This window comes from Scyliorhinus torazame, chromosome 5 (genome assembly GCF_047496885.1).
Source record: "Scyliorhinus torazame isolate Kashiwa2021f chromosome 5, sScyTor2.1, whole genome shotgun sequence".
In the NCBI taxonomy this organism is placed as follows: Eukaryota; Metazoa; Chordata; class Chondrichthyes; order Carcharhiniformes; family Scyliorhinidae; genus Scyliorhinus; species Scyliorhinus torazame.
In genome coordinates, this window is record NC_092711.1 from 285,374,167 (window position 1) to 285,386,753 (window position 12,587).

At 48.0% G+C, this 12,587-nt stretch overlaps 1 protein-coding gene across 1 annotated transcript in view; it reads left to right on the forward strand.

Moving 5' to 3' along the window:
- The window catches only part of chic1 (cysteine-rich hydrophobic domain 1), a 47,343-nt gene that overhangs the window by 17,831 nt on the left and 16,925 nt on the right, over positions 1 to 12,587 (forward strand). The window contains exon 3 of the mRNA XM_072505643.1: positions 492 to 647. Within this exon, the coding sequence (XP_072361744.1) occupies positions 492 to 647 (156 nt within the window). The remainder of the gene's footprint in view (positions 1 to 491; positions 648 to 12,587) is intronic.

The following is a 12,587-nucleotide window of genomic DNA, read 5'->3' on the forward strand; positions in this document are numbered from 1 at the left end:
CTCATCCCACAACCTCTTATCTAAATCTAAACACTGTCTCAAATTATCTACTCTCCAGGGAATCTCCAGTAATCATAACAAAATACTATTAGGTCTCTTTTTGTAAACATATACCTGGTTGGAATTAATGATAATCTCACTTTTACAACATTCTAGTTGCACATTTTGTAGACACATCGGCTGCCTGTAGGTTAAATTAAGATTATTTTTTTAAATTACTGCAATAGATATATACCTTAACCAAGGCATTTAATAGCATTACTGCAACATATATATATAATACAATCAATATAAAAAATTCCTACGCTCATCACACATTCTTTACACAGTATGTGAATGGATACATCAGCGCGCATGTATGTGTGCGACAGTTGATTCCCTGTTACAATACTGGTTCAAAGTCCACTGTCAAATGCTTATTTGTTAACTTGATTTGCAATCTGTCTTTGCTATAAATATCTACATTGCTGCGCTGCTTTCTTTTGTTCTAGGTGGCTCCAGAGGAGTATAAGATGAGCATTGGTCGGGTAAATGGATGTTTAAAGAAAAATCTTCCCATTAATGTGAAGTGGCTTCTATGTGGTTGTCTGTGTTGCTGTTGCACCTTGGGCTGCAGCCTGTGGCCTGTCATCTGTCTTAACAAAAGAGTAAGTACTTAATCTTAATCCTGCACAAATTAGATCATTTGTACGCATCAGTTAGAATAAATGGGACTAATGATAGCTATTGCAAATTTTAGAATTAGGGCCAGTCTTGAAAACATTTTTTAACCCATTTTTCTCCCATTCTCATGAAGATATTATTTTTTTATTGTTATACAACTGCAGCCAGTGGTGGCCACCCTTGGGCATGTTGCCCAAGCAACCATTATTCATGGGTGATCTTTGGTAAATATCGACATACAATTCAATTATGAAGCATTACAGTTGCGCCTTTTTAATCCACATACATTTTTCAGCAGTAGTTACTCAACAAAAACGCTGGTTAGTATTAAAATTAAAAGTACCTTGAATGATATTTCACACATTCCTTGGATGTAATTACCCAAGTTTTAGTTTCCAGGTACAGGCCTTGGCCTAACCAGCATACATTTATTTAGCACCCTTAAAAACCCCAACAATGGGTTTGAAGGTGGAGGCGGGGGTGCGCCTCATCTTTTTCTTTTAGCCAGGGTGATGGGGAATCTGCCATGTATAATTCAGCACAATGACATCACTCTTACCAATAGTTAGTTTGAGGAAGTTTTGTTAATTCAATAATGGATGAAGACGAGACAAATGTAAGACATTGGTGATGAGATGAAGTGCAGCATGCATCTAGAACCTGAGGGACCAAATGGTCTACTCCCACTCCTATTTCTTACTATTTCTTACGTCAAGGTTATCAAAGTTAAGACCAGGTCATCACTTTAGAATACAATTTCGGGATGAGACCCCCAGGGCAGGATTTTGCTGTGGGCTTCGGGATAAAATGGAGATCCAGACAATGGGATCCACTCAGCAATTTTACCAGAGGTGATCTCCTAATTGGTTGTCTCCAGGCTTTTTGTTCAATTCATGCACACTGCTTCCTATGCTGTTGGCAACCCCACCGGGAGAAGTGGGCATTGCAGAGGCAGATTGGGGCAGCAAGAGCACCTCAAAATGGAAGCACCCTCAAATGAGCCAAATTTTTAGTAAGTGCTGAGAGCAGAAAGCCCCTCGGGATGGAGGAGTAAGCCCCCCGTAGAGTATTTGGCTTTTCCTTCATGCAGCCCCTTCAATGGGCCAAAGAGCCTCCAATTTTGATGGCTCCCCTGGTTGCCATAGGCAATTTGCCTGCCTTGAGTTGCTGATGCACTCATGATGTTGGGGGGAGATGGTGGAGATTTGCTGGGGGGCACACCTCGCTGTTGTCAAAATGCCAGTGGACCAGACATCAACCCTTATTGGTTCCTTAAATATTTAAATTAGTTGTATTTGTCCATATGTAGCTTATCTGGGTTCCAGCCTGCCGCTGGTGGGAGGTGAACAAAACTAGATTACTGGAACAGTTACAATATATGTTGCTTTATTGAATCAGAATTTTAGAGAATAGGAGGGGGTCACTTGCTCCAGAGTGATAATATGGGCATCTGATAGAGCTATACATTTAGTCCTATACCCATTTCTTTCCGCAAACATTGGCCTGGATTATATGTTTAGGGGGAGCTCCACACATCCCAGCAGAAATGTCAGGGGTGAGCCTGCCTCTGTTAGTTGGTACATTTCGGGCGACAGTATGATTAGTATGAGACCGGACTTCCATCTCTCTGGAGGAAGTCCTGCCTCATCGAGCTGCCAACCAGTTGGAGGCCAGAAACTATGCACTCCTGCAGCAACACCAGGAGGATTGGCCACTTTTGGTACTTAAGGTAGACGAGGAGTGATGGACCTGGACATTCGGGTACGACTGGGATCTTGCTGAGGCCAGGCTGACTAGGAAGACTATGGAGAGACATTTAATTGACCTCTGCCAATGGCCAGTAGGGATTAAGCTGCCAGGCTTCACTTGAGCACCAGCCTCTTTGCCCAGCTGTTAAATCAATGCAGCGGCAGGCTGAGGCTCTTGGACATTAATTGCCAACTTTAACGTCTCAATTGGATCACAGACTGGCCACCAGTGGCACAACGTATGGGTCCTCCTGCCCATGGGTGGCCTGTAAAATTCAGCCTGTCATGTCTTTTTTCATATATCTATTCTATTTCCTTATGAAAGCTATTATGGACTTTACTTTCCCTTTCTAATCGGGTCAGGTTTTAGCAGACCTGCATTTTTTTTTTTTAAAGTAGTTTCCTCGCTTTTCCCTTCTATTGGTGGTGGCCTTGAATTTCTGACTTCAAGTTATTAACTTGCCCTTTGATAATATATTTCTCCATCAAAACCAGTCCATTCAGCTCTTTGATCCGTCATCTTGAAATGAGCCCCAATATCTCTAGTCTCTCGTAAAAAAGAGCCTTCTTGGTATATTTCTTCTGTACCCTACCCACAGCCTTCCCGAAGAAATTGCCCAAAACTCAACACCATAGTGTAGCTGTTCAGTGATTTTACATTTTAAAACATTACCTCCTTGCTTTGTACTCCCATGTCCTTATTAATGAAGCTAAGATTGTTAATCCTTTAATTTTTTAATAGATTTTCACAACTTGTCTTCCAACTTTTAAAAATGATTGTATATCTTGTAATCTTTTTAAAATATTACCATTGCATCCATACCCTCTTCCCCTGAAAATGTATCATTGCATGTTTCATCAGTAAAGTTAATCTGCCCAACCCTCTAACCTGTCCACATTCTTATTGGTTGGGTGGGAGTGGTCCTGGGATTCCTCAACATCAACACTGAACCCCATGACACTGAGCTCCGCCTTAAATATGTTCCACGAGGGGAAATGTTTGCGTGGATTTCGCCCCCCCACAACCCAAAGATGTGCAGGGTACAAAGAACAAAGAACAAAGAAATGTACAGCACAGGAACAGGCCCTTCGGCCCTCCAAGCCCGTGCCGACCATACTGCCCGACTAAACTACAATCTTCTACACTTCCTGGGTCCATATCCTTCTATTCCCATACTATTCATATATTTGTCAAGATGCCCCTTAAATGTCCCTATCGTCCCTGCTTCCACTACCTCCTCCGGTAGTGAGTTCCAGGCACCCACTACCCTCTGCGTAGAAAACTTGCCTCGTACATCTACTCTAAACCTTGCCCCTCTCACCTTAAACCTATGCCCCCTAGTAATTGACCCCTCTACCCTGGGGAAAAGCCTCTGACTATCCACTCTGTCTATGCCCCTCATAATTTTGTATACCTCTATCAGGTCGCCCCTCAACCTCCTTCGTTCCAGTGAGAACAAACCGAGTTTATTCAATCGCTCCTCATAGCTTATGCCCTCCATACCAGGCAACATTCTGGTAAATCTCTTCTGCACCCTCTCTAAAGCCTCCACATCCTTCTGGTAGTGTGGCGACCAGAATTGAACACTATACTCCAAGTGTGGCCTAACTAAGGTTCTATACAGCTGCAACATGACTTGCCAATTCTTATACTCAATGCCCCGGCCAATGAAGGCAAGCATGCCGTATGCCTTCTTGACTACCTTCTCCACCTGTGTTGCCCCTTTCAATGACCTGTGGACCTGTACTCCTAGATCTCTTTGACTTTCAATACTCTTGAGGGTTCTACCATTCACTGTATATTCCCTACCTGCATTAGCCCTTCCAAAATGCATTACCTCACATTTGTCCGGATTAAACTCCATCTGTCATCTCTCCGCCCAAGTCTCCAAACAATCTAAATCCTGCTGTATCCTCAGACAGTCCTCATCGTTATCCGCAATTCCACCAACCTTTGTGTCATCTGCAAACTTACTAATCAGACCAGTTACATTTTCCTCCAAATCATTTATATATACTACAAAGAGCAAAGGTCCCAGCACTGATCCCTGTGGAACACCACTGGTCACAGCCCTCCAATTAGAAAAGCATCCCTCCATTGCTACCCTCTGCCTTCTATGGCCTAGCCAGTTCTGTATCCACCTTGCCAGTTCACCCCTGATCCCGTGTGACTTCACCTTTTGTACTAGTCTACCATGAGGGACCTTGTCAAAGGCCTTACTGAAGTCCATATAGACAACATCTACTGCCCTACCTGCATCAATCATCTTAGTGACCTCCTCGAAAAACTCTATCAAGTTAGTGAGACACGACCTCCCCTTCACAAAACCGTGCTGCCTCTCACTAATACGTCCATTTGCTTCCAAATGGGAGTAGATCCTGTCTCGAAGAATTCTCTCCAGTAATTTCCCTACCACTGAAGTAAGGCTCACCGGCCTGTAGTTCCCGGGATTATCCTTGCTACCCTTCTTAAACAGAGGAACAACATTGGCTATTCTCCAGTCCTCCGGGACATCCCCTGAAGACAGCGAGGATCCAAAGATTTCTGTCAAGGCCTCAGCAATTTCCTCTCCAGCCTCCTTCAGTATTCTGGGGTAGATCCCATCTGTGGTAGGTGGATTGGCCACGCTAAATTAGCCGTTTAATTGGAAAAAATGAATTGGGTACTCTAAATTATTTTTATTTTTTTAAAGTATTTCTTTCTTCAATAAGGCCTGTTACAAAAATTACTAAATATTTTCCAACTGAAGGATGATATTCATCTTTGAATTGACATACTTGACCATAGAAGGTCTGCATGGATACCATTGAAGAAAATGAAATAGACTTTGCCTTATATTTATCCTGCATACTTCTCCAAACCATTTGGATGGTTTTGCATACAGTTAATTATTTTGAAGGGCAGTGACTATTGTTACGAAGGCAATTGTGGCAGCCATTTTGCTCTCCATTAGGTGCTGCAAACATCAGTGGTCAGTTCATTTTTATTTGGTGTTTATGTTGGAAGGAGCACTGCTCTTCCTCAAAAGTCTATCTGAATAGGCAGATGGGACTTCAGTTCAACATGTCGTCTGAAGGATGTCTACTTGAACAATGCAGCATTCAGTTAGCTGCACTGGAGTATTATGATGATCAAGTAGGGGTTTGATCATAATCATCTGACTCTTAAAGTGATGTTGACACAAAATTTGCTAAACTGACAAGCCAGCCAGAAATGCCTGTTTCACTTTAGGAAACTAATTCCAACAGCCCTTGGATTGTCTTTGGCAAAATGCATTTCAGCATTAGCTGTCAGTTATGAGGATGCACTCTTTACTCAGAAAATTTATTGGGAGAGTTATGTTTCCTATTAATGAAATTATAACAATATTGGAAGTAAATCTGACTAAGTAAATCTGAATTTTTAACTTTTCAGAATTTTTTTTGTATAAAGCCATCTTGGTCGGTGAACTGTGTGCACATATCATAAAATTTACAGTGCAGAAGGAAGCCATTCTGCTCATCGAGTCTGCATCGGCTCTTGGAAAGAGCACCCTACCCAAGGTCAACACCTCCACCCTATCCCCATAACCCAGTAACCCCACCCAACACTAAGGGAAATTTTGGACACTAAGGGCAATTTATCATGGCCAATCCACCTAACCTGCACATCTTTGGACTGTGGGAGGAAACTGGAGCACCCGGAGGAAACCCACGCACACACTGGGAGGATGTGCAGACTCCGCACAGACAGTGACCCAAGCCAGAATCAAACCTGGGACCCTGGACCTGTAAAGCAATTGTGCTATCCACAATGCTACGTGCTGCTTAAATGCTGTGCCTAAGTGATCCTGCTGCATCTAATATAACTGACAGGAAAATTGAGTTTGTTTGAACTTTCGCATAAAAAGAAAACAACATTTCTGAGAAAATAAATGAGTATCTAAAAATAATTAGCATCTAAACTTTGATTTTAAAATCACTTTGTGCACTTTCAAAAATTGTAAAGGAATTTTATTAACTTTGGTTTTAATGTTTTGCATTGAAATTGTCATTTCATATTTGAAGCTTGTGACTTATGCATTCATGTGTTTAATAAGTAGCAAAGTATTACCAAGATTTGGACTTTACTGAAGAATACAATTGCCAACGTGTACTCAAAACAACAATTTTCATGGAATTTCAGTTGCAGCAGCTCTGATACTGGCTTATTAAAAGTTGAATCAAATATAATTAATGTGGAGTTTGCACATTCTCCTCGTGTCTGCATGAGTCTCACCCACACAACCCAAAGATGTGCAGGGTATGTGGGTGGCCATGCTGAATTGCCCCTTAATTGGAAAAAAAGCAGTGGGTACTCTAAATTTATTTTCATAGATTTCATAGAATTTACAGTGCAGAAGGAGGCCATTCAGCCCATCGAGACTGCACCGGCTCTTGGAAAGAGCACCCTACCCAAGGTCAACACCTCCACCCTATCCCCATAACCCAGTAACCCCACCCAACACTAAGGGCAATTTAGGACACTAAGGGCAATTTATCATGGCCAATCCACCTAACCTGCACATCTTTGGACTGTGGGAGGAAACCGGAGCACCCGGAGGAAACCCACGCACACACGGGGAGGATGTGCAGACTCCGCACAGACAGTGACCCAAGCCGGAATTGAACCTGGGACCCTGGAGCTGTGAAGCAATTGTGCTATCTACAATGCTACCGTGCTGCCCTCAATATATATATATAGATATAGAGAGAGCAGCAGAAACCTGGGCATCCCACCACCTGGGGGATCCCCTCCAAGTCACTCACCACCCTGACTTGGAAATATATTGCCGTTCCTTCACTGTCGCTGGGGAAAAATCCTGGGACAATGGGTAGAACGCGAGATTTACCGGCTTTGTTACGCCTCATGAGATCTAACGAGATCTTGCGAGGTCGTCATCTGGATCCTGCCCATTCCAGATTTGCATATTTAAGTGAGTAGTTAAACCCCATCGTGAGGCCCAAAGAAGAAGCAGAGTCCCATTTAAAAAATATATATATATTCAAGTTTTTCAACAAATTTTCAACAAACCCCCCCCAACAAAAAGAAAGCAACAAGAACACAAGTAGAAATTATACATTGGATTTCCCCCATATACAGTAACCCCCCCATATAACAGTAAAAAGCACAAATAGGAAAAAAAAACACCTTAACCCAAGTAAACCACCACCCTAAGAGAAACCCCCCCCCCCCTCGCCCCTGGGCTGCTGCGGCTGACCTCCTAACGCTCCATGAGATAGTCTAGGAACGGTTGCCACCGCCTGAGGAACCCCTGCACAGACCCTCGCAAGGCAAACTTTATCCTCTCCAGCTTGAATAACCCTGCCATGTCATTGATCCAAGCTTCCACACTAGGGGGCTTCACATCCTTCCATAGTAGCAAAATCCTCCGCCGGGCTACCAGGGATGCAAAGGCCAGAATACCGGCCTCTTTCGCCTCCTACACTCCCGGCTCGTCCGATACCCCAAATAATGCTAATCCCCAGCTCGGCTTGACCCGGGCATTCACCACCTTGGACATAGTCTTCGCAAAACCCCTCCAAAACCTATCTAGTGCTGGGCACGACCAGAACATATGGATGTGATTTGCCGGGCTCCCTGAGCACCTCCCACATCTGTCCTCCACTCCAAAGAACCTACTCAACATCGCCCCTGTCATATGCGCTCTGTGAGTAACTGAACTGAATTAGGCTAAGCCTGGTGCAAGAGGAGGAAGAATTAACCCTACTCAGGGCATCAGCCCACAGACCCTCATCTATCTCCTCCCCAAGCTCCTCCTCCCACTTGCCCTTTAACTCCTCCACCGAGGCCTCCTCCTCTTCCTGCAGCTCCTGATAAATCGCCGAAACCTTGCCTTCTCCAACCCATACACCCAAAATCACGCTGTCCTGCATCCCACGTGCCGGAAGCAGCGGGAATTCCCTCACCTGCTGCCTCACAAACGCCCTCACTTGCATATACCTAAAAGCGTTTCTCGGGGGTAGCCCAAACTTCTCCTCCAACGCCCCTAGGCTCGCAAATGTCCCATCAATGAACAGGTCCCCCATTCTTCTAATCCCTGCCCGATGCCAGCTCCGAAACCCCCCATCAATCCTTCCCGGGATGAACCAATGGTTCTCCCGAATCGGGGACCAAATCGAGGCCCCCACCTCACCCCTGTGTCGCCTCCACTGCCCCCAGATCTTCAGCGTCGCCGCCACCACCGGACTCGTGGCGTACCTTGTCGGTGAGAGCGGCAGCGGTGCCGTCACCAGTGCCCTCAGGCTCGTGCCCACACAGGACGCCATCTCTAACCTCTTCCACGCCGCCCCCTCTCCCTCCATTACCCACTTACGGATCATCGCCACATTGGCTGCCCAATAATAGCCACACAGATTCGGCAGCGCCAGCCCCCCCCCCCCCCCCCCCCCGGTCCCTGCTATGTTCCAGAAACACCCTCTTCACCCTCGGGGTCTTATTCGCCCACACAAATCCCATGATGCTCCTGCTTACCCGTTTGAAAAAGGCCTTGGCGATCAAAATGGGAAGGCACTGGAACACAAAGAGAAACCTCGGAAGGACTGTCATTTTTACCGACTGCACCCTACCCGCCAGTGAGAGTGGCAGCATATCCCATCTTTTAAAATCCTCCTCCATCTGCTCCACCAACCGTGTCAAATTAAGCTTGTGCAGGGCCCCCCAACTCCTAGCTACTTGAATCCCCAGGTACCGATAGCTCCTTTCCGCCCTCTTCAGCGCTAACCCGTCTATCCCCCTTCCCTGGTCCCCTGAGTGCACCACAAAGAGCTCACTACGCCATCCCCTCCACTGGATCCGCAACATACAACAACAGGTCATCGGCATACAACGACAACCGGTGTTCCTCTTCTCCCCTCCCCCCGAACCAATCCCATCCATTTCCTGGACTCTATCAGTGCCATGGCCAGCGGCTCAATTGCCAGTGCAAACAACAAGGGGGATAAGGGGCACCCCTGTCTCGTCCCCCGGTACAGCCGAAAGTTCTCCGACCGCCGCCGGTTCGTAGCCACACTCGCCACCAGGGCTCTATAGAGCAGTCTGACCCAGCTGATGAACCCCTCCCCAAACCTCCGCAACACTTCCCAAAGATACTCCCACTCCACCCGATCAAAGGCCTTCTCCGCGTCCATAGCTGCCACTACCTCCGCTTCCCCCTCCACCGAGGGCATCATAATCACATTGAGGAGCCTCCGCACATTTGTATTTAGCTGCCTACCCTTCACGAATCCCGTCTGGTCCTCATGAATCACCCCCGGGACACAGTCCTCAATTCTCGTAGCCAGCACCTTCACCAGCAACTTAGCGTCAACATTGAGGAGCAAGATCGGTCTATACGACCCACATTGCAATGGATCCTTGTCCCGCTTCAAGATCAAAGAAATCAGCGCCCTAGACATTGTCGGGGGCATGGTCCCCCTCCGCCTTATTAAAAGTCCTCACTAGCAATGGGCCCAGCAGGTCCACGTATTTCCTATAAAATTCAACCGGGAACCCATCCGGCACCGGGGCCTTCCCGCTTGTATGTTCCCCAATCCTTTAACCAGCCCCTCCAGCCCAGTCGGTGCCCCCAAACCAGCCACCTGCTCCTCCTCCACCCTCTGGAACCTCAGCTGATCTAGGAATCATCGCATCCCCTCCTCCCCGCTGGGGGCTCAGACCTGTACAGATCCCCACAGATGTCCCTAAATACCTCGTTTATTCTCACCGCACTCCGCACCATATTCCCCCCTCTATCCCTAACTCCCCCAATCTCCCTCGCTGCCTCCCTCTTACGAAGCTGATGTGACAGCATCCGACTCGCCTTCTCCCCATACTCATAAACCGCCCCTTGCGCTTTCCTCCACTGTTCCTCTGCTTTCCCCGTAGTCATCAGGTCGAATTCCGTCTGGAGGTTCCGTCGCTCCCTGAGTAGTCCCTCCTCGGGGGGCCTCTGCATAACTCCTGTTGTTGCTGATTTTCTCCTTGGTTCAATTGCTCTGTTTTATTACCTTTGCTCTCGAATCGCCAGGTATCTTTATGATACCGCCACGAGGTTCAAGTCCGAGTAATGATCAAGAACCCAATACACCGATTAGTAAGATTTAAATCAAAGCACATTTATTATACACAGTAATCGCTACTCGTGCACAAATTCTACGTCTAAGCTACTTCTATAACTAACAGGCCTATACTTAACTTTGAACTGGCCCACCAGGTCAGGGGAACAAATGGCCTTTCGTTCGGGTTCTGAGTCTGCGGGATTCGAAGTTGGTACGGATTGGTAGCTATGAACGCCTATCTCGTAGCGAGCGTTGAATTAAGACTTATGATTTTGATGATCACTGGAGTCACTGCACCGGTCACAGTCAATGTTGGTCCCTTTTGCTGGGTGACCCGGGCAGGAAGAAGAGAGCGGTGAAGAGAGCGATTCGAACTTGGGGCTCAACTCTTATAGTCCCCAGGGGCTTCCCGCCTTTCGGGGCGGACCCTGTACCTGATCCCAAGTGATTGGACTTTGTCCCAATCGCTTGGTTCGATTTTCTCCAATACTGGAGCGGTTCCCATATCGATGGGCGGTCTTGAGGTGCTCGTTCACCTCCTCTGTGTTGGCTCCTGCTGGCACCGAGGAGTCTGGCTTTGCTTTGTGTGTCATAAATGTTACTTATTGTTCCCGGGGATTGCTCATCAGTATGCATATAGCTGTTACTTTGTTATGCTGATGGTCGCTGGTATCGATGTTGTCTGGTTTTTGCAGAGGTAAATACACAACAAACCTGCAGCTGCTGGTTTTTGTCTTGTTGGCTGACTTTCCCATCAGCCTTTGCCATTCGCCATTTTGAAATGGGAGTTGGCCACTTTAGGTGGCTACACTGTCCACCCTTAAAATCTCCCCCACCAACCTCTCCCTCTCCCTCCTCTCTCTCTCCTCCCTGTGGGCCCTAATGGAGATTAGCTCTCCCCTGACCAACGCCTCCCAGACTACCCCCATCTGCACCTCCCCGTTGTCATTGGCCTCCAAGTATCTTTCAATACACCCCCTCACCCCGCCCGCACCCCCCCTCATCCACCAACAGTCCCACATCAAGGCGCCACAGCGGGCGCTGGTCCCTCTCCTCCCCCAACTCCAGCTCCACCCAATGCGGGGCGTGGTCCGAGATGGCTATGGCCGAGTATTCCGTTCCCTTCACTTTCGGGATTAGCGCCCTACTCAAAATGAAAAAACTGTCCGGGAGTAGGCTCTATGGACGTGGGAAAAGAAAGAACATTCCCTGGCCTGCGGCCTGGCAAACCTCCATGGATCCACTCCCCCCATCTGGTCCATAAACCCCCTGAGCACCTTGGCCTAAAGTCCCCCCCCCCCCCGAAAGACCTGCCCTACCCATCCCTTTCTCAGCCTAATCTGATCTGCCACCTTCAAATGTGTCTCCTGGAGCATAACCACGTCTGCCTTCAGTCCCTTTAAGTGCGCAAACACTCGGGCCCTCTTGACCGGCCCGTTCAGGCCCCTCACATTCCAAGTTATCAGCCGGATCAGGGGGCTACTCGTCCGTCCGTTCCGTCCCCCCCCCCCCCCCCCCCCCCCCCCCTGCCGACTAGCCATCTCCTTTTCTAGGCCAGCCACGCACCATCCAGTCCCCCAGGCGGCGGACCCCCGCCCCGACCACCTCTCCTACTTCCAGCTCCCCCTTGGCCAATGCAGCAGCAACCCAGTTTCCCCCCCCCCCCCCCCTGCTAGATCCTCATCTAGCCATTTTGCTCCCCCATGACACTCCCGTAAGTCAGCTGACTCCTGCTGACCCTGGCCTCCCGCCATTCCATCGACCCCCCAGTGTGAAAATTCCCCCCATCCCTTGGCAGTCAGTGTGCGCTCCTCTCCAGCACTGCCCCCCTGGCCCCGCCCCCATCCTTCCCTAGCACGGGAAAAAGCCCGCGCTTTCCGTCTGAGCCGGCCCCGCCCCTTCTGGCACAGCTCCTTTTTGCGGCCTTACCCCAACTCCCCATCCCCGGGCCTCCATCCCCCCTCTTCCTCCGCGGGGCCCTGCCCCTCCAACACCGACGTCCACACTCTCCCACAGCCCCCACATCAAATCCATTCACCCATCCCCACCCAGCACCGAAACAAAAAGAACATTCCCCAAACACAGTAAACATCCCTC